Source organism: Trifolium pratense, linkage group LG3 (assembly GCF_020283565.1).
Source record: "Trifolium pratense cultivar HEN17-A07 linkage group LG3, ARS_RC_1.1, whole genome shotgun sequence".
Classification (NCBI taxonomy): domain Eukaryota; kingdom Viridiplantae; phylum Streptophyta; class Magnoliopsida; order Fabales; family Fabaceae; genus Trifolium; species Trifolium pratense.
The window spans coordinates 8,771,956-8,794,464 of NC_060061.1; the positions used below are offsets into that span (position 1 = coordinate 8,771,956).

At 32.4% G+C, this 22,509-nt stretch overlaps 2 protein-coding genes across 5 annotated transcripts; both read left to right on the forward strand.

Moving 5' to 3' along the window:
* Positions 1–68: 68 nt before the first annotated feature.
* LOC123916960 (disease resistance protein RPV1-like) lies at positions 69–21,264 on the forward strand. Its single transcript, XM_045968554.1, has 5 exons — positions 69–850; positions 1,080–2,163; positions 2,319–2,633; positions 2,773–3,674; positions 21,135–21,264. Exons 1-4 carry the CDS (start codon positions 393–395, stop codon positions 3,655–3,657), a joined length of 2,742 nt encoding a protein of 913 aa, XP_045824510.1. The 5' UTR covers positions 69–392; the 3' UTR covers positions 3,658–3,674; positions 21,135–21,264.
* On the forward strand, positions 8,628–22,170 carry LOC123916959 (disease resistance protein RPV1-like). Of its 4 annotated transcripts, XM_045968550.1 has the most exons (6): positions 8,628–9,304; positions 9,461–10,541; positions 10,700–11,002; positions 11,749–13,601; positions 21,775–21,872; positions 21,933–22,170. In XM_045968550.1, exons 1-6 carry the CDS (start codon positions 8,856–8,858, stop codon positions 22,040–22,042), a joined length of 3,894 nt encoding a protein of 1,297 aa, XP_045824506.1. In that variant the 5' UTR covers positions 8,628–8,855; the 3' UTR covers positions 22,043–22,170. The 4 variants fall into 4 exon arrangements, with proteins under 4 accessions (XP_045824506.1, XP_045824507.1, XP_045824508.1 ...); XM_045968551.1 differs by lacking the exon at positions 11,749–13,601 and having other exon boundaries at positions 8,715–9,304; positions 20,447–21,872; XM_045968552.1 differs by lacking the exons at positions 8,628–9,304; positions 9,461–10,541; positions 10,700–11,002; positions 11,749–13,601 and adding exons at positions 17,223–17,874; positions 18,678–19,764; positions 19,902–20,195 and having other exon boundaries at positions 20,447–21,872.
* The last annotated feature ends 339 nt before the right edge of the window (positions 22,171–22,509 follow it).

Below are 22,509 nucleotides of genomic sequence, written 5' to 3' on the forward strand. Positions count from 1 at the left end.
ATATTAATTATACAATTAATCTAAAAAAAAAATATCTTTCGCTTGTAATAGTGACGGAGAGAGTAGTAACATTGTAAGAGAAAAAGATTATTGCACCATTTGTTGAAAATAAATTTTATATCCTATAGGCCATCGTTTTAACTAATGAACTTGTGCAGGCAAAGATGCAAATGGTTGAATACTTGAATCGGTCCTATAGTTCTTATCTAATATATATTGTATATCAATTATCCAACGGAGAAGAAGATAGAAAAGACATGGAAGTTTCGTGACCAAGTATTTATAAATGTTCATACATGCTAAAGGCAAAAGCACACAAAACCAAGAGCCACTAAAGAAATTCAGCTCCATCCATTGTTGGGTACCGATAATTCTGCTATAGTTCTATTGCTATGTCTGATCCAACAACTCCAAAGTACGATGTGTTCCTGAGCTTTAGAGGAGAGGATACCCGTGATAATTTCACGAGTCATCTTTATGCAGAATTGTGTAGGAAAAAAATTGAGACATTCATAGATAATAGACTTGGCAGAGGCGAAGATATTTCACCAGCCTTGTACGAAGCAATTGAAGAATCAACAATTTATGTCATCATTTTATCAGAACACTATGCTTCTTCAAGTTGGTGCTTAGATGAACTGACAGAGATACTGAAATGTAAGGAGAGATACGGAAGGGAGGTGATACCTGTGTTCTATAAGGTGGATCCATCAAATGTTAGGCATCAGAGACAGAGTTATGCAGATGATTTCGTTAAGCATCATCAACGATTTGGTGGCAAAGTGGATGCGTGGAAGGCTGCTCTAACCCAAGTAGCTGGACTCTCAGGCTGGGATTCACAAGTAACCAGGTCACTAATTTATTTAACAAGCTCTTGCCATATTTATTACTCAATGTTTTCTTCAACTCATCATTCATGAGGGTTAAAAATATTTGTGTTTGGATCCCTATAGGAACCATTAGATCTAGATTTAGGTTCTTTCACTAACGCTGCTAGTGCAGCTGTAGAGTATGGCTTCCTTTCAATTAGTTTTTATAGAGAGAAGACTAATGTTTTGGTTTTCTTCATTATTTTCCAGACCTGAAAGCACACTTGTTACAGAGATTGTGAAAGACATTGTGAAAAAATTGAATCGTTGTGTCTCAAATGATTATGAAGGAATGACAGGAATTGACAACCATATTGAAAAAATTCAATCCTTGTTGCTCCTTGAGTTGCCGACTGTTCGTATCATAGGAATATGGGGAATGGGAGGGATAGGGAAAACAACAATTGCCAGTGCAGTCTTTGAAAAACTCGCAACTCAGTTCAATTACAAAATCATCATTCTAAATGTTCAACAAGAAATAGAAAGAGTTGGAGTAGACCATGTAAAAAGCAAATACTTAACAAAACTTCTAGGGGAAGACATTTCATCCTCTGAATACAACTTTTCATTTGATCCAAGGCTGAAACGGATGAAGGTTCTTCTTGTTTTTGATGATGTGAAAGATTCTGATCAACTTAAAGATTTAATTGGAACACATAGTAACTTTGGTCAGGGGAGTAGAATCATTTTGACTAGTAGAGACAAGCAAGTGCTGATGAATGCCAATGTTGATGAAATATATCAAGTTAGGCAAATGAATTCTCAAGATTCTCTACAAGTTTTCTATTCATTTGCCTTTAAACAAAACCGTCCATTAGAAGAAACTTATGTGAGCTTATCAAAACAAGTATTAGACTATGCTAAAGGGGTTCCATTAGCTCTCAAAGTGTTGGGCTCATTGCTTTATGGCAGAACAAAGGAAGCATGGGAAAGTGAGCTGCAAAAGCTCAAAAAGCTTCCCGATCATAAAATTTTCAGCTTGTTGAAGTTAAGTTATGATGGTCTTGACAGCGAACAAAAGAATATATTTCTTGACATAGCATGCTTCTACAGAGGAGAACGGGGGAAATTTGTAGAAAATGCATTGGATCGTTGTGGTTTCTCTGCTCGCATTGGAATGGATGTTCTTGAAGATAGGTGTCTTATATCTATTTCAAAATATGGTGAAGTTTGGATGCATGATTTAATACAAGAAATGGGGCATGCAATTGTTCAACTTGAAAATAAAGATCCTGGAAAACGTAGTCGATTATGGAAGTCCGACGATATTTATGATGTTTTGAAAAAGAACAAGGTATGTTCTTTAGTGCCTCAAATTGCACTTGACACCTCACTCAATCTCGTGAATTTAGTTTCCCACATGTTTTCAAAATGATTAACAATTACATTTCATGGAATCACTTTTTTCCTGTTTATTTTTCTTTGGTAATTCATTGTGTTTTATTTTAGGGAAAGGGAACAGATGCAATCCAGTGTATATTCCTAGACATGACGAAAATAAAGGAGGATATTCAACTACATGCTGATACATTCAAGAAAATGCATAATCTTAGAATGATCAACTTCTATAATCGTTATGCATTTTTTTGTTACCCAATTGTGATCCTATATTGTTCATTTCTTAAGAGTCTTCCAGATGAATTAAAATTTCTTCATTGGGATTGCTTCCCTCAAAGATCTTTGCCGCTAGAATTTTGCCCAAGAAATCTTGTTACACTTGAAATGTCTAGTAGCGATCTTGAACAACTTTGGGAGGGGGATCAGGTATTTCATTTCAACCTTTATATTGGGTGCCTTTGTATATTGATTATATAATAATTATAATTCAAAAATATTATATATTGAGTCACACATACAAATTTCATTAATTTTTTTTGTTAATCATTACATTTTTTTCCTCTAGGCTTTACCAAATTTGAAAAGGCTTAACCTTAGTTATTCTCAGAAGCTGATAGCAGTTCCAGACCACTCTTTCTCTCCAAATATTGAAGAAGTAATTCTTAGTGAATGCATAAGTTTGACACAAGTTTACTCCTCTAGCTTCCTCAACAACCTTTACATTTTATCTGTAGCAGGTTGTACTGAACTCAAGAGTATAGATATTCCTAGCAATATTCTATCAAGACCATCTGGATTAGTGTCTCTCAGTAATTGTTACAACCTTGAAACACTTTTAATCAGCAGTAGAACTACTGATCATGTTGTTCAATTTACTCATTCTTATAGCTATTATAAGTTTGAAAGAATGAAATCTTGTTTTGAAGAAACAGAAATACAGATGAATGACGAAGGGGATTACGAGATTTGGGAATCATTTTCAGATCCTGTTGTAACTAGTATCAATGATTTTTATTGGTTAGATATTTCCAATTGCGAGTCCCTAACATGCCTACCAGCAGAACTGTTAAATTTGAAGTTTCTAAAAACACTTGATCTTAGTGGTTGTTTAAAGTTGGAGGAGTTACCTGAAATCAAGGAGACTATGGAAAATCTAAAAGCGCTCATCTTAGACGAAACAGCAATAAAAGAACTACCTTCATCCTTGTACCGTTTGGTCGGTCTTGAAGAATTGAGCTTAAAAAAGTGTAGAAGGCTTAAGACTATTCCATCTTTCATTGGAAATCTCAGCAAACTCCTCGAGTTAAACCTTGCCTATTGTGAATCTCTTGAAACTTTTCCAAGCAGCATTTTCAAATTGAAGTTGACCAAACTCAATTTTGAGGGTTGCTCAATGCTTAGGACCTTTCCAGAAATACCAAATGACTGCCTGCTTGTCATCCTTGACTGAACTTTCACTGCAAGGAAGCAGTATTGTCAAGCTTCCTGAGAATTTGGCTCATCTATCAAGTTTGAAATCACTTAATATAAGTGATTGCACATTGCTTGAATGTGTTCCAAAGCTTCCACCACACCTAAATAAAGTTATTGGCAATTGATTGCCCTTCCATTAAGAGAGTGGGGGGAAATTCAAGATTGAAACTCATGTCTGATTCCAAAGAAGGTACCTTCCAATTTCATCTCACCAATAGTCAACAACTAGATGCATATTCTTTGAGTAATATTGGAGTTGAAGCATGGATAATGATCATTGGTGACGCATATAAGTCGGTGTTCTTTTGTTTTCCAGGGAGTGCAATTCCTTGCTGGTTCCCTTACCATTGCCACGCGCATTCAGTAACTATGAATACATATGATCCATATTTATAGAAGAAGCTAAGGTCTAAACTAGAATGGTACACTTGCATACAGAGAATCACATAAAACTAAACTTATTCAACTATCTTAGTGGAGGCCTTATGTTGTGAATCAACCTCTGGTAGTGTGGCTTGTATTGGCTTTATTATTTAGAACAGATACAAAGTATCCAAAACTCCTTTTAAGCCTTCTTCTTCAATGTTTGTATGGTTCTTTTAACTTGTGAATGTCAGCTCCTTTTAAGCCTTCTCTGTCTTAATATTTTTTAAATACGATGATCGAATTCATGACTACTTATTTAAGGAGTCCAAATATCTTATCATTTGGAATTTTGGATCAATCAAAAGTAAGAATATTGAGGTTTAATGACTTGCAAGATAAAAATATCAGTATAAGATGTTTGAGTTTCTTGAGTGTAAATTTTATGATAGTGAAAAAGTACTGATATGCACAAGAGTTTAAAATTTTATAAAAAAAAATACCGTGAATTTTATAAAGCGATATGTTAATGTTATTTGTGAATTAAAATTTTATAAAAAAAAGTACCGTGAATAAACAATAGGGAAAGATATGCAGTAGAATTTTGAGTATATTAAAATCTACTCACAATATTCATTTTCTCTGCATTTTGTTTGTTTGTTCTATTTTCTCTGAATTTTGAGTATATTAAAATGTACTCACAATATTTACCTCTTTAAAATATCAACTCAATATTTATTAATTTTTTTTCCGAAGTAACGTAACCATATTTTCTTCTTCTTTTTTGGTAAACTAAAGGTATAACTGCATTTATTATTATTATTTTATTTTTTTTCTTTCATCACCAGTTTAATGTGGTTCGGGAGTCAGTTCTTGCATCAAGTGGTTCCAACCCCTTCTTAACCGCAGTTGCGGGGATCAAACTGTGATCCTCTATCAATTTCAGCATCAATCACCACTGAACTAACTAACTATTGGCTAACCATATTTATTCTATTTCAACTTATTTAAGTACTTCACTAACAACTATTAATAAGGATATTTAAATAAATAAAACTCGTTTTAATATTAAAATTAACACATCCCACTTATTCTCCATAAAAAAAAACACACATTCCACTTATCCGAACTAGATTACTTGACAAAAAAAAGCGCGAAACTCAAATGACGTGCATAGAGAGTAAGAGGAAAGGATGATAGGAGAGTGTATCTTTTTGGTAAGTAAGAGTAGGGATGTAAATGAATATCCATGGAGGAGGCAGATAGTATGATATATGTTTGGATAAATATAATATCTGTGTGGTGTCCGTTAAGCGGATAATCCAAGGATTTTGAGATATCCGCGGATATTTACAGATATCCAAGGATGAAATGGCAAATTAGAAATTTTTTTTTTATCATAAATGAAAAGTTGTCTTTTTTATTTTTTAATAAGATAATAATACTAGTGTTTATATTTAAATAAGGATATTTACTAATTTATTAGGGGGTATGAATATCCACGGGCACAGATAGTATTAAACATGCATCTGTATCCATTAAATACGGATAATTGAAATATCCATTTATTTTATCCGTGCATATCCATTAAATTATCCGCTCCGTGTCATGGCGGATTTTATAATTTGTTTGAAAAAACCCCAAATCAGTTTTTTCAAAACCCAAAATTATTAGAAATTCGATTCATTTGCGTAGGAGGAAGTATTAACAAGGATATTTAAATAAATAAAACTCATTTTAATAATAAAATTAACACATCCCACTTATCCTCGTCAAAAGAAAAATATACATTCCATTTATCTGAACTAGATTACTTGAAAAGAAAAAAAAAACACACACACACAAAACTCAAATGACGTGACATTATAGTAATGGCTGGTTTGCCCAATTTTTTTTTAGAGCTTATGTAAATAGTTTATGCAATTTTTATATATTATTATAAGTTTGTGTAGTTTATGATAAAATAACTTATAAAATTACAATTTTCACTAGTGTGAACTTATAAAATAGCATAAAACCTAATTTACATTGCATAAGCTATTTGCATAAGTTCAAAAATAAGGTAATCCAGATTAAAAAAATAGTGATTTTGATTTAAAATAATTTAGAGATTAGTTTTTAGAGATTTTTAGAAAAGTTGAATTTACTTTGTGTTTGTTTATTATAATAAAAATCACTTTTTTTAAATAAAATAATCTTTAGTTTGTTTGGATACAACTTATAAAAATAATTTTTTTAATTACAAATAATTTTCTCCTTTTAACATTTCTTTTCTCTCTCCAATAAAAAAAAATCTATTATTTTATAAGCTACTCATAGAGGCCGTTTGTTATAGCTTATTTTAGAAAAAAAATCACGTTTTTAATAAAAATAATCACTTTTAATTGTTTTACGTCTGTTTGTTATAGATTTTTAAAATAATCAGAAGCTAAAAATAATCAGAAAACAGTTAAAAATGAGAAGCTACTAAGAGTAGCTTATAAAATAATAGATTTTTTTAGAGGAAAGAGAAAAAATGTTAAAAGAAGAAAGTTATTTGTAATTAAAAAAATCACTTTTATAAGTTGTATCCAAACAAATTAAAGATTATTTTATTTAAAAAAGTGATTTTTATTATAATAAACAAACACAAAAAGTAAATTCAACTTTTCTAAAAATCTATAAAATCTAATCTTTAAATTATTTTACATCAAAATCACTATTTTTTTTAATCGGTAACAAACGGACTCTTAGTAGCTTCTCATTTTTATCTGTTTTCTGATTATTTTTAGCTTCTGATTATTTTAAAAATCTGTAACAAACAGACGCAAAACAATTAAAAATAATTATTTCTATAAAAAAAATGATTTTTTTTTTTCTAAAATAAACTATAACAAAGGGCCCCGAGTGAAATTATTTTTAGGGGAGAGTGTAGTTTGTTTGAAAAAAACCCCAAATCAAAATCAGTTTTTTCAAAACCCCAAAATTGTTAGAAATTCGATTAATTTGCGTAGGAGAATGGCGCCAACACAACAGAGCAACCACTCCATTTGACGCACCGGAGAGATCCATGGACGCGTTAGAGGACAGCCTATATGATCCGCGACCCCCCCAAAGGTTCCCTCTCTCGCTCTAATTTACTTTATGTTTGACTTATGGTACAGAATTATGTCTGCTGAGTGTGCATTAGGAATGATGATTTAGATTCCTACTTGGTGATGAATGAACTTGTTGGTGTGTGTTTAATGGATTGTAGTGGTTAGGTTATGATGTTCTTGGATTCTGTCCAAAGAAGAATTTGGAGAATGGGTTTAGTCTTTTTTCTGTTAATCATCATTATCAGTGTAATCAAGAGAGAAACCATTAAACTTTGAATGACTGTGTGTTTGTCTAATGAGGAAAGTGATGTTTTGTGTTGGTAATGAAAAAGTCAAGTGTGTTGGTGGATTTCTAGAATCCAAAATTTGGAAAATTGATTCCTCAGAAAATGGGTTATGCTCAGAATGGATATGAGAGCAGTAGAATTTCATTGCAGAACAAAAAGATTGGAACTTTTTGTCCTATGGCAGACTGTTTTAGAGCTTCTATCATTTGCCAATAGGTTTTGTTTTGAGGTAATCAAATGTTCTTATGATTCTCATTTGGCTTCAATTGTTGAAAATGTTGAAGATGGATTGATTTCAATAGGCTTGTACCTAATGTAATGCCCGGGTTTGGCGAGGGTGGGGAGTGGTTGTCGGTGCATGAGGCATGACAATTAGCGGCTCCTGGCAGCTTCTAGGCAAAAAACGAATCACATCGGAATGAGAGAGATCCTGAGACCATGCAGGTATGAGACTGCATGGTTGAAGGAAGACATATAAGAATTGTTTGGTACTACTTATATCAATAAGATGCATCTTCTTTTGGGTAGCTCATTCGATAAGAACTCCACAGTTAAGCGTGCTTGACTTGGAGTAGTCTTTGGATGGGTGACCTTCTGGGAAGTTTCCCGGAAAGAGTGCAAGTGAGGACAAGACAGTGTGAAAAGACTCGTATTGGTTTGTAGGGTCAGTCAACAATGCGTAAAGTCTTCTGGGATGTTACACCTAATACCTTGCTTTTTTTGTTTTTGTTTTCTTCTTTCTTTTCAGGCAACCCATAACATTATAAAACCTTAATTTTTTTAATAAGGTGTCCTGTTGCTTTTGAAAACATATACACCTAATACCTAATACATTATTGTTAATATAATAGCTAATGCTCCTGAATAATAAAATAGCCAGCCCACTACAGAAAAAGGTAAAATAGTTTATTGATCTGAAAAGAACTTTAATTAGGTTAATATTGATTATGTAAGACAAGTTGGTTAATAATGGCGCAAAAGTGCTTACAATGATGTCAAAAAGATAAAAAGTTACATGCTTTTGTTGAAAAAGATGCATGCATTTGTAAAAGGAATTAAATTAAATCACCCTTCTTGTATTTTCTTGCTTACAAATTGTTCATAGTGAGCTTCCTAATTCACTTTATAACTCAAAGTAATAAAAAAATACAATACAAATACATAAAGTTTGTGTCGTTTTTATAACTCAAAGTAATAAAAAAATACAATACAATACAAATACATCAAATTTGAATTTCTCTATTGAAATAAAAAAGTTTGTGTCGTTTTTATATGACTTAACTTATGCAAAGTCAAGCAGAGAACAACGCAGAAAAGACATGTAAGTTTCATCTCTGACCAAGTTTTATAAATGTTCGTTCTAAAGGCACAAAACCAACAAGAGGCAATAAAGAAATTGAGTTCCTTCCAGTGTTGGGGACGAATACTTCTGCTATAGGGATATTGCTATGTCTCATCCAAAGCATGACGTGTTCCTCAGCTTTAGAGGAGAGGACACTCGTGACAACTTCACGAGTCATCTTCATGCAGAATTGTGTAGGAAAAAGATTGAGACGTTCATAGATAATAGACTTGTTAGAGGCGAAGAGATTTCACCAGCACTATACAGAGCAATAGAAGAATCGGCAATTTATGTCATCATTTTGTCAGAACACTATGCTTCTTCCAGTTGGTGCTTAGATGAACTGACAGAGATACTGAAATGTAAGGAGAGATATGGAAGGGAAGTCATACCAGTGTTCTATAAGGTGGATCCGTCAAATGTTAGGCATCAGAGACAGAGTTATGCAGATGATTTCGTTAAGCATCATCAACGATTTGGTGGCAAAGTGGACGCGTGGAAGGCTGCTCTAACCCAAGTAGCTGGACTCTCTGGCTGGGATTCACAAGTTACCAGGTCACTAATTTATTTATATGTTCTTTATATAGAGGAGGTAGTAAAATATGTGTGAATCTATCCAATTATCTTGTTTCTTATTAACTCCTTGTTTTCCTTTCAATTAGTTTTTATACAGAGAACACTAATGTTTAACTTTTCTTCATTATTTTTCAGACCAGAAAGCACACTTGTTACAGAGATTGTGAAAGACATTTTGAAAAAATTGAATAGTTGTTTCTCAAGCAATTATGAAGGAATGACGGGAATTGACATGCATATTGAACAAATCCAATCCTTGTTGCTCCTTGAGTTGCCGACTGTTCGTATCATAGGAATATGGGGCATGGGAGGGATAGGCAAAACAACAATTGTCAGTGCGGTCTTTGAAAAACTCGCAACTCAGTTCAGTTCAAAAAGCATAATTCTAAATGTTCAACAAGAAATAAAAAGAGTTGGACTAGACAATGTAAAAAGCAAATACTTATCAAAACTTCTAGGGGAAGACATTACATCCTCTGAAAACAACTATTCATTTGATCCAAGGCTCAAACGGACAAAGGTTCTTCTTGTTTTTGATGATGTGAAAGATTCTGATCAACTTAAAGATTTAATTGGAACACATAGTAACTTTGGCCAAGGGAGTAGAATCATTGTGACTAGTAGAGACAAGCAAGTGCTTGAGAATGCCAATGCTGATGAAATATATCAAGTTAGGGAAATGGATTATCACGATTCTCTACAACTCTTCTGTTTATTTGCCTTTAAACAAAAGAATCCAAAAGAATCTTTTGTGAGCTTAACGGAAAAGGTTTTAGATTATGCTAAAGGGCTTCCATTAGCTCTCAAAGTTCTGGGCTCATTGCTTTATGGCAAAGCAAATGAAGTATGGGAAAGTCAGCTACAAAAGCTCGAAAAGATTCCCGATCTTAAAATTTTTAGATTGTTGAAGTTAAGTTATGATGGACTTGACGACGAACAAAAGGACATATTTCTTGACATAGCTTGCTTCCATAGAGGAGAAGATGAGAAAGATGTAGCAATAACATTGGATTCTTGTGGTTTCTCTGCTAACATTGGAATGGATGTTCTCAAAGATAGATGCCTTATATCTATTTCACACGGTAGTGTATGGATGCATGATCTAATACAAGAAATGGGGCATGAAATTGTTAGGCTTCAATGTGTCGATGATCCTGGAAAACGTAGTCGATTATGGAAGGCTAGTGATTTTTACGATGTTTTAAGCAAGAACATGGTATGTTCTTTAGCCCCTCAAAGATCACTTGATAAATTGCTCTCTCTAATGAATTTAATTTCCCACATGTGTTGCAAAGGGATTAACAGTTATTACATTTCGTGGAACCATTTTTTCCTGTTAATGTATCTCTAGTAATTTTTAATGTTTGATTTTAGGGAAAGGCTACAGATGCAATCCGGTGTATATTCCTAAACATGGATGAAATAGAGAAAGTTCAACTAGATGCTGATACATTTAAGAAAATGCATCATCTTAGAATTATCAACTTCTACAATTGCTTTGGGAATTACTCAAACGTGACCTTTCATGGGCTTCTTAAGAGTTTTCCTAATGATTTAAAATTTCTTCATTGGGATTGGTTCCCTCAAAGATCTTTGCCGAAAGACTTTTGCCTAAAAAATCTTTCCACACTTGAAATGCCTCGTAGCGATCTTGAACAACTTTGGGAGGGGAATCAGGTATTTCATTTCAATCTATATATTTTTGTGCCTTTTTATATTTTGATTGTATAATTATAATTCAAAACATTATATATTGAATCACATATAAAATTTTTGAAATAATTTTAAAATATTAGAGTTATAATTTAAAAATGTTAGGCTATATTACTCTTTTGTTCCCTTAACTAAATTGTTGGTTTCATTTTAATCCTCTATATAATTTTTCGTTCCTCTTAGATCCGTTAACTATAACTCTGTTAGAATAGAAAATATTAGGTTTGTTTCTATGCCCTATAATTAAGGGATTTAGTTTTGATTTAAATATATTCACTTGGTTATAAATACCAAGGTAGTATCATACTATTTTATTATGTAAATAATGTATTTAGGTCATTAGTATCATTATCAATAATATTTATGTTTCTTATTGTTTTCTCCTATTCTTTCACCTAAATAGCACAAATTCAACAAACTCCATCAGTCAAAATAAAGGGATTTGATAAAGTATTAAATAATTTTAGTGTTTTATGACATTTTATATACTTGTTCATTTACTGAGAATTTTTAATCAAACATTTAGATCAATAAAATTTGCATTCTAGAGAAATTTGTTGTTAAAAGAAGGGATTGCGACTCAAAATAAAGTAGTACTTAAAAATGAAATTATTTTCTTTTTTTTCCAAGATTTATCAAATGCAATAATACATACTTTTATACTCAAAGTTCATTAATTTTTTGTTAACCATTACATTATTTTCCTCTAGGCTTTACCAAATTTGAAAAGGCTTAACCTTAGTTATTCTAAGAAGCTGACAAGACTACCAGACCTCTCTTCGTGTTCAAATATTGAAGAAGTATGTCTTTCTGGCTGTATAAGTTTGACACAGGTTTACTCCTCTACTTTCCTCAACAACCTTTACATTTTATCTATAGAAGATTGTACTGAACTCAAGAGTATAGATATTCCTAGCAATATTCTATCAAGACCATCTGGATTAGTGACTCTCACTGATTGTCACAACCTTGAAACACTTTTAATCAGCAGTAGAACTGATCACGTGGTTCAATTTACTCATTCTTATAGATATTATAAGTTTGAAAGAATGAAATCTTGTTGTGAAGAAACAGAAATAGCGATGAATGACGAAGGGGATTACGAGATTCGGGAATCATTTTCAGATACTGTAACTAGTATCAATGATTTTTATTGGTTTGATATTTCCAAATGTGAGTCCCTAACATGCCTACCAGCTGAACTTTTAAATTTGAAGTTTCTAAGAACACTTTCTCTCAGTGGTTGTTTAAAGTTGGAGGAGTTACCTGAAATCAAGGAGACTATGGAAAATCTAAAAGTGCTCGTCTTAGACCATACATCAATAAAAGAACTACCTTCATCCTTACATCGTTTGGTCGGGCTTGAAGAATTGAGCTTGCAAAGTTGCAAAAAGCTTAAGACTATTCCATCTTCTATTGGAAATTTCAGTAAACTTCTCAAGTTAAACCTTGCCAATTGTGCATCACTTGAAACTTTTCCAAGTAGCATTTTCAAATTGAAGTTGACAGAACTCGATTTCAATGGTTGCTCAATGCTTAGGACCTTTCCGGAGATCTTGGAGCCTGCAGAAAGTTTTACTTGCATTAACTTAAGAAAAACAGCAATAAAAGAACTACCTTCATCTCTAGACCAATTGGTCGGGCTTGAAGAACTGATCTTGCAAAGTTGCAGAAAGCTTAAGAATATTCCATCTTCTATTGGAAATCTCAGTAAACTTCTCAAGTTAAACCTTGCCAATTGTGCATCACTTGAAACTTTTCCAAGCAGCATTTTCATATTGAAGTTGACAGAACTCGATTTCAATGGTTGCTCAATTCTTAGGACCTTTCCTGAAATACCAAATGACAGTGTCTGCTTGTCATCCTTGACTGAACTTTCACTGCAAGGAAGCAGAATTGTGAACCTTCATGAAAGTGTAGCTCATCTGTCAAGTTTGAGATCACTTAATTTAAGTGATTGCGAATTGCTTGAATGTGTTCCAAAGCTTCCACCAAATCTAAACCAAGTTTTGGCATTTGATTGCCCTTCCGTTAAGAGAATGATGCTAAATTCAAGGTCTGATTTCCAAAAAAGTACCTTCAAATTTAATCTGACCAATAGTGAAGAACTAGATGGTACTTCTTTGAGTAAAATTGAAGAGGAAGCATATATTAAGATCAAAGATGATGCATATAGGTCAGTGTTGTTCTGTTTTCCAGGAAGTGCAATTCCTTATTGGTTCCGTCACCGTTGCCAGGGACATTCAATAACTATAAGAAGTGATGATTTATATTTGTATGGGGGAAACAAGCTTATTGGTTTTGCTCTGTGTGTGGTTTTGGGACGTGACTTTCCATTTGATCTCAGCAGCAGCATAGCACCTTGGTATAATTGTATTGGCTTTACATACCAATTAAAATTTGAACCTGATCATGGTCAAATACACTTTCATCCCAACAAGTTTGAAGGTAAATATGATTGGATGCCAATGAGAAGATTTTCCCAACATCACACATTCTTATGGAAGTATGAATTGGACTTGGCAACAATTGGCTACGGGCTCATTGATGCAGACACTATCACTTTTCAGATCCTAGACAACCATCGTCGTCCGTTAAGTTTTCCATCAACCATGACAGTGAAAGAATGTGGATTATGTCCTCTGTATGCCAAAAAAAATGATGATAATAGCATTGAAGAATCAAGTGGGGATGCAGTGTGTTTGTTGGATTTGAATCTCTCCTTAGGTGGTTACTACACACAAAATTAAAGAAGAAAAAAATAGAAAAGAATTTTGTTGCTATTATTTTTTGTATTGGTTGTGCTGGGTAATCTTTTATTGTTCAGATTCTAACAAAATAATAATAATAATAATAATAATAATAATAATTTAATTGTTGATTATTGATATTTACTCTTTTATAGTTTCATTCATAGTAAATTTGTAATTCCTTAGAACCAGCAATGCATGTCATGCACATCTGTTTTTTCTTTCGTTTTTTTTTTTGTTTTTACTGGAACAACATCCGTGTAGCTAACATCTATAGTATTCATATTTCATGGCTTGGAAAATCAAAGTATATATGTTTGACTTTTTTTAGTGTAAATTTTATGAGGGTGAAAAAGTATTGCCAATATTTTTGAAAAATTAAATTAAAAAAACTCACACTGATAGATAAAAAATGTTGTTTTTTGGTATAAGGATAAAAAATGTTGTTTATAATCAATGTTATATGCACATGCTATATGCTGAATTTTAAATATTTTGATAACTATGTATAGTTTTATTTTTTGACAAACTATGATACAAAATGAAAGTTTAATAGAGTTTGATAGTTTAATAGAATTTATTGAGTTTCTTAGGATTCCTATTTTTACAAGTTTTAACTATAGGAATTATGAGTATTAGTGGGTATGTTACAAATTTAAGGTAGTTTAATTCTGACTTATGTTTATGTTTTTTATGTTATGTTTTTCATGTATTTAAAGGATGATAGTATCAATAAAATTGTGTGTGTTGCATTCCTCCTTCCTCTAAAGAAAACCAACAATCCACAAGAGGAAGTAACAACTAATGATGACAGCAACATTTCATGTGTGTGTGTTCAGTTATACAACTCAATTGAAGTTCAATGCTTAGAATCTTTCCAAAGATCTTGAAGCCTGCAGAAAGTTTTGCGCACATTAACTTAACAAAAACAGTAATTAAATATTTGCCTTCATCATTGGAGTATTTGGTTGGGTTGCAAACCTAGTTTCTGAATCTTTGTTGTAATCTGGTGTCGCTTCCAAACAGCATTGCGAAGCTAAACCTTCTATCCCTGCTTGATTGTTCAGTCTGTTGCAACTTAACAAAAATCCCAAATAACATTGGTAGTTTGTCATCATTGACGAAACTTTCACCGCAAGAAAGCAGTATTATGAACCTTCCTGAGAGTATCTCTCATCTCTCGAGTTTGAAATCACTTGACTTAAGTGATTGCAAATGGCTTGAATGTATCCTAAGTTCAAGGTTGAAACTCTTGTCAGATTCAAAAGAAGGTACCTTCAAATTTCATTTCACCAATAGTTAACAACTAGATGAAACTTCTTGGAAAAATATTGGGTTTGAAGCATGGATTAAGATCACTAATGATGCATAATATAGGTCAGTGTTCTTCAGCTTTCCTGGAAGTGCAGTTCCAAGTTGGTTACCTTACCGTTGCCAGCGACATTCAGTAACCATGGAAAAAATTCTCCATATTTTTGGGGAATAAACAGGCTCATTTGATGGGCTCTGTGTGTCGTTTTTAGAGGTGTAGATATGGACGACACAGAAACAAGAGATAGTAGATTTAAATATAGACTAACTTTTGAATCCAGTGGTCAAACACTATATATCTTCCCCCCATCAGGTTATTCTTTTGCTAGCTTTAAATGTTGAAAATTTGTTACCTAATTCTCAGTTTTGGCATTTTGGAATTCACAAGTATTCTAAACACTATTTAATATTGATGGCATTCCATGAATTCCTTGACAATGATTTGTGAAATTTGTGTTTTGCAGTTTCTGTATCAGCAAACATCATTTTATGCACTTCAAGGAGAACACAAGTCACAAATTGTCAGAGGTTGCTCATTTTATTTGAATCTGTGACGTATCGATGTTGTAGGCATGCAACAGCTAGTTGTGGCTTCAAGCTTAAGGCTTTAATTGGTTGAGTTATAGAACAGATACAAAGTTCAAAACTTCTTTTAAGCCTTAATCTTCATCTTTGTTAGGTAAGGTGTTTATTATTAGTATAGATTGGTTCTCTTTACTTGTTGTGAATCTCAGTTCCATTTAGTTTTCTTGAATACATGGTACATGTTGATAAGCTATTCCCACTCATTTGGGAGGTTTCGGTAATTTGACAATAAGTTTTTATAGTTGAGTAAATACCAAAAATTGATTTTGAAATTTGATACTTGTATTAATATACTCTATTGCTTAACAAATAATCCACAATTATGACTTCTCAAAATGTTGATCAGTTAAGTATTTAAGTCCTTTTGTCCGTCCGTCACCGTGACTTACCAAATAATAACAACATTGATGTGAAATCTAGTATGAATTACAGAACTAATTTGAGTTGAGACTAGATGAATTTAGTTGAAGTATCCCTAACTATATGTCTATATTTTTTTTTCCTTATAATGAAAAAAGAAGAAAGTAATAGTTTTCTGTTTTCATACAATATTATTTATCAATTTTTTTGTCATTCAGATGTTTATATTCAATTGCCTAACCTTAGGAACACTAAATTACCCTATGAAAAATACTATATTTTCTTCCTTTGATGCTAATTAATACTTACATACTATACTTAAAAAAGTTAGAAGAGAGGACATTATAGTCCAAGTAAAATAATCCTATTGACAATTGAGATTTCTGGAAAGCAAGTAGCTTCTCTAAACATCAAGGTATGCACGGAGTTGTGAGGGAGTATCACATTGAGGATCAAATGGTAACAAATACTGGTAGAATTTTAAGATTCTGTTTTGATTCTTTATCCAAATAAAATACATAATGTTTTTTTTTTTAACAACAAAAAATACATAATGTTAAGGTTTATCAGAAAACAAACTTATAAATTTAAAATACATTATTAAACTGAGACAGAAGTGTCACTCTTATCAAATCACGTAATTCACAAAGATTTGATATCTAAAACGAGAAAAATACTAAAATAGAACTACAAAAAGAAAAGGTTCAGTTTCAGCCTGAAGTCACAAGCAAATCTATAAAATAATCATGGATTAGAATTTAGAATAATGACAGAATTTAGTAGATTATTGTGTATTGTTATTACAAAGTATTGGTTTGATCATCTCAATTGCATGATTTACTTTTGTATGCCATGGTAAATTTATGTATTTTATGATGAAACAAGTCATGGATCATTCCAGTTTTGAGTCCTAATTCACATCAAGATGTGTTTGTCCTAATTTATCATTCGATCGATTTTTTTTTTCTTTCTCAAAAACTGATGCAAACCTCACCACCAACGTCCTACATACATACAACAAAAAGAGAATAGTAGAACATTGAAATTTCTGCCCACCAAATTTGACTTTCCCTATTGAAAAGAATGGTTTAGTTTTTAGCCACCACATCTCATTTTCATGGATAATTGCATGTTTTTAAATGTAAATAATGAGTGGCTCTCTAGATTATCAAAAAGATAACAAATGAGTGGCTCTCTAGCTTTGTTTTGGTTTTTGCGTGACTTAACTGATGCAAAGTCAAGCTGTGAACAAGATAGAAAATACATGGAAGTTTCCTGACAAAGTATTTATAAACGTTCAAACTAAAGGAAAAATGCACAAAACCAACAAGAAACAATAAAGAAATTCATCTCCGTCCAATTCTGTTATACTGCTATTGCTATGTCTGTTCCAAAGTATGATGTGTTCCTGAGTTTTAGAGGAGAGGATACTCGTGACAACTTCGTGAGCCATCTTGATAAAGAATTGCAGAGGAAAAAAATTGAAACATTCATTGATTATAGAATTGAGAGCGGTGATGAGGTTTCACCAGCACTGAACAAAGCAATTGAAGAATCAACAATTTATGTGATCATTTTATCAGAACACTATGCTTCTTCAAGTTGGTGTTTAGATGAACTGACAGAGATACTGAAATGTAAGGAGAAATATGGAAGGGAAGTGATACCAGTGTTCTATAAGGTTGATCCATCAAATGTTAGGCATCAGAGAGAGAGTTATGCAGATGATTTGGTTAAGCATCATCAACGAAATAGTGGCAAAGTGGACGTGTGGAAGGCTGCTCTAACTCAAGTAGCCAATCTCTCAGGCTTGGATTCACAAAAAATCAGGTAACTAATTTATTAACATGCTATTGCAATTATTACTCAACTTTTTCCAAACTGATCATGCAAATTGGATTCCCTCCAGTCACACACTAAACAAGTCGGCACTGGTAGATCTTAATTAAACGCCCACCAACAATGGCTCTGTGAATGTATGAATTTAAAAAAGACATGAATTGGCTAGAATTTTACCTTTTAATAATTTATAATGTCTATGACAATTGAGCTATGCTCACGGGGACTATCAAACGATTTAGATACAAGTTTGTTTGACTCATTGTTGTTTATATTTTGGTACAAAGGAGTATGTTAATGATGTCAGGAAAAAATATTAATTAATTAATGAAAATATATGAATTTGAAGTATAATTAAATTAAAAGAAAGATTTATTAAGTACTCCTTTTTTTAGTTATTTTTTAATTTTTACGATGTAAAATAGTTTTACATCAACATCCAATAAATATCTTATATTCCAACAAATCATAGAGTTATATTGAAATTAGTTGTATGACATGGTAGATTGGTCGTCTGTTATTGGATAACAATGTAAAATTATTTGGTATGCTAAACGGTGCCCTCGGTTACTTGTTAAGCATACTAAAAAAGAAAATAAAAGAAAAAGTTAATTCGTAATATGATAACTTTAATTTACACTTTAAAATCATTGAATACACAATTTCCAAGACAAAATTTTTATATTAATATGTTTAACTAGTGTCGGGGACCCTTTAGCATTTTCCAAATTATTTTACATTATTGTTTGTTCTTCTCCATTAAACTTGAATACTAATTATTTGTCATTTGTCAGACCAGAAAGCACCCTTGTTGAAAAGATTGCGGAAGATATTTTAAAAAAATTGAATCGTCCTGTCTCAAGTGATTATTGTGATGCAATGACCGGAATTGACATGCATATTGAACAAATTCAATATTTGTTGCTCCTCGAGTCGCCGACTGTTCGAATCATAGGAATATGGGGCATGGGAGGGATAGGCAAAACAACAATTGCCACTGCAATCTTTGAAAAACTCGCAACTCAGTTTAGTTCAAGAAGCATCGTTCTAAATGTTCAACAAGAAATAGAAAAATATGGACTAGACCATGTAAAAAGCAAATACTTATCAAAACTACTAGGGGAAGACATTACATCCTCTGAATACAATTTTTCATTTGATCCAAGGCTGAAACGGATGAAGGTTCTTCTTGTTTTTGATGATGTGAAAGATTCTGATCAACTTCAATATTTAATTGGAACACATCCTAACTTTGGCGAGGGGAGTAGAATCATTGTGACTAGTAGAGACAGGCAAGTGCTTGAGAATGCCAATGCTGATGAAATATATCAAGTTAGGGGAATGGATTATCAAGATTCTCTACAACTTTTCCATTCATTTGCCTTTAAACAAAACCGTCCATTAGAAGAAACTTATGTGAGCTTATCAAAACAAGTATTAGACTATGCTAAAGGGGTTCCATTAGCTCTCAAAGTGTTGGGCTCATTGCTTTATGGCAGAACAAAGGAAGCATGGGAAAGTGAGCTGCAAAAGCTCAAAAAGCTTCCCGATCATAAAATTTTCAGCTTGTTGAAGTTAAGTTATGATGGACTTGACGAAGAACAAAAGGATATATTTCTTGACATAGCTTGTTTCCATAGAGGACACTCTGAGAAACATGTAGCACTAACATTGGATTCTTGTGGTTTCTCTGCTAACATTGGAATGGATGTTCTCAAAGATAGATGCCTTATATCTATTTCAGTAGGTTATGTATGGATGCATGATCTAATAGAAGAAATGGGGCATGAAATTGTTAGGCTTCAATGTGTCGATGATCCTGGAAAACGTAGTCGATTATGGAAGACTAATGATATTTACGATGTTTTAAGCAAGAACAAGGTATGTTCTTTGTCCCCTCAAAGATCACTTGATAAATCGCTCTCTGTAATGAATTTAATTTCCCACATGTGTTGCAAAGTGATTAACAATTTTTTCCTGTTTATTTATCTCTAATAATTCATAATGTTTGATTTTATGGAAAGGGAACAGGTGCAATCAAGTGTATATCCCTAGACATGAGGGAAATAGACGAGGAAGTTCAACTAGATGCTGATACATTTAAGAAAATGCGTCATCTTAGAATGATCAACTTCTACAATGGCTATAGGAATAACTTTAATGGGTTTCTTAAGAGTTTTCCAGATAAATTAAAATTTCTTCATTGGGATTACTTCCCTCAAAGATCTTTGCCGCTAGACTTTTGCCCAAGAAATCTTGTTACACTTGAAATGTTTTATAGCGATCTTGAACAACTTTGGGAGGGGGATCAGGTATTTCATATCTTTTTTTTGAAGCAAGGTATTTCATGTCTTCAAGCTATATATTTTGTGCCTTTTTATATTTTGATTATATAATTATAATTCAAAAACATTATATATTGAATCACATGTACAAATTTTTAAATAATTTTAAAATATTCCTAGAATTATAATTTATCAAAGATTTATCAAATGCAATAGTACATACTTTTATACTCAAAATTCATTATTTTTTGGTTAATCATTACATTATTTTCCTCTAGGCTTTACCAAATTTGAAAAGGCTTGACCTTTACAATTCTAGGAAGCTGACAAGACTACCAGACCTCTCTTTTTGTCCAAAGATTGAAGAAGTATGTCTTTTTGGCTGTATAAGTTTGACACAAGTTTACTCCTCTAGCTTCCTCAACAACCTTTACATTTTAACTGTAGAAGGTTGTACTGAACTCAAGAGTATAGATATTCCTAGCAATATTCTATCAAGACCATCTGGATTAGTGTCTCTCAGTAATTGTTACAACCTTGAAACACTTATAATCAGCAGTAGAACTTATCATGTGGTTCAATTTACTCATTCTTATAGATATTATAAGTTTGAAAGAATTCAATTTTTTTTTGAACTCAATTGGGGAGATTTTTTTGATACTGTAACTGCAACTAGTAACAATGATGTTTATTGGTTAGATACTGTAACTGCAACTAGTAACAATGATGTTTATCGGTTAGATCTTTCCAATTGCGAGTCCCTAACATCCCTACCAGCAGAACTTTTAAATTTGAAGTTTCTAACAAGACTTCATCTCAGTGGTTGTTTAAAGTTGGAGGAGTTACCTGAAATCAAGGAGACTATGGAAAATTTAAAAGTGCTCTACTTAGACGAAACAGCAATAAAAGAACTGCCTTCATCTCTGGACCGTTTGGTCGGGCTTGAAGAATTGAACTTGGAAGGTTGCAGTATTGTGAACCTTCCTGAGAGCATCGCTCATCTGTCAAGTTTGAGATCACTTAGGTTAAGTGATTGCAAATTGCTTGAATGTGTTCCAAAGCTTCCACCAAATCTAAACCACGTTTTGGCATATGATTGCCCTTCCATTAAGAGAATGATGCTAAATTCAAGGTCTGATTTCAAAAAAGGTACCTTCAAATTTCATCTGACCAATAGTGAAGAAGTAGATGGTACTTGTTTGAGTAATATTGAAGAGGTAGCATATATTAAGATCAATGATGATGCATATTGGTCAGTGTTGTTCTGTTTTCCAGGAAGTGCAATTCCTGATTGGTTCCGTCACCGTTGTCAGGGACATTCAATAACTATAAGAAGAGATGATTTATATTTGTACGGGAGAAACAGGCTTATTGGTTTCGCTCTGTGTGTAGTTTTGGGACGTGACTTTCCAGACAGATTCTCCTTGTTTGAAAACTTTACATACGAATTAAAATTTGAATCTGATGGTGAAACACACTCTCATCCCAACAAGTTTGAAGTTGATCTTGATTGGAAGACAGGTCAAAATAGAAGATTTGCTCAAAATCACACATTCTTATGGAAGTATGAATTGGACAACGGGCTTATTGATGCAGACACTATCACTTTTGAGATCCTAGATGAGCATCGTTGTCCCTTAAGTTTTCCAACAACCATGACGGTGATAGAATGTGGAATATGTCCTCTGTATGCCAAAGAAAATAATGATGATGATGATGATGATGATGATGATGATGATAATGATGATGATGATGATGATGATGATGATGATAGCATTGAAGAACCAAGTGGAAGTGGGGATGCTGTGTGTTTGGTGGATTTGGATCTCTCCTTAGGCGGTAATTACACACATAATAAAAGAAGAAAAACTTAGAAAAAAAATTTGTATTGGTTGTGCTGGGTAATTTTTTATTGTTCAAATTCTAACCAAAAAATAATAATAATAATTTAATTGTTGTAAACTTTGAAAACTCGTGAATACTATTTTCAAAATACCAGCAATAATTTAATATTTCTCTAAAATATTATTTTATTTTATTCCGTAAAAAATATTAGTTTATTTTATATGCAATAATTTATTAATTATTTGCACTACTTTTATCTGCGGAAACAAATTTTTATGTCCCGATATTAAATTTTGAAAACACGTGAGTGTTTTCAAAATACTTCCATTAACATAACATAGTATTTCTATAATATATTAGTATAAAGTCAATATGTGAAAATACTTGCACTTTGTCACAAATTTTATGTTCTTATATTCCATTTTTATAAAGTAAATATGATAAAATTTAAAAATTTGTGAGTATAAACGTTAATGTAAGATTTATATAAAATATT

What these genes read in the sequence shown, in the direction of transcription:
- LOC123916959 (XM_045968550.1), top strand. Translation starts at nt 8,856, where the DNA reads ATGTCTCATCCAAAGCATGACGTGTTCCTCAGCTTTAGAGGAGAGGAC. An exon ending in ATGTTTTAAGCAAGAACATG is followed by an intron (nt 10,542 to 10,699) that starts GTATGTTCTTTA and finishes GTTTGATTTTAG; the next exon opens with GGAAAGGCTACAGATGCAAT. An exon ending in AACTTTGGGAGGGGAATCAG is followed by an intron (nt 11,003 to 11,748) that starts GTATTTCATTTC and finishes ATTTTCCTCTAG; the next exon opens with GCTTTACCAAATTTGAAAAG.
- LOC123916960 (XM_045968554.1), top strand. Translation starts at nt 393, where the DNA reads ATGTCTGATCCAACAACTCCAAAGTACGATGTGTTCCTGAGCTTTAGA. An exon ending in TGGGATTCACAAGTAACCAG is followed by an intron (nt 851 to 1,079) that starts GTCACTAATTTA and finishes ATTATTTTCCAG; the next exon opens with ACCTGAAAGCACACTTGTTA. An exon ending in AACTTTGGGAGGGGGATCAG is followed by an intron (nt 2,634 to 2,772) that starts GTATTTCATTTC and finishes TTTTTCCTCTAG; the next exon opens with GCTTTACCAAATTTGAAAAG.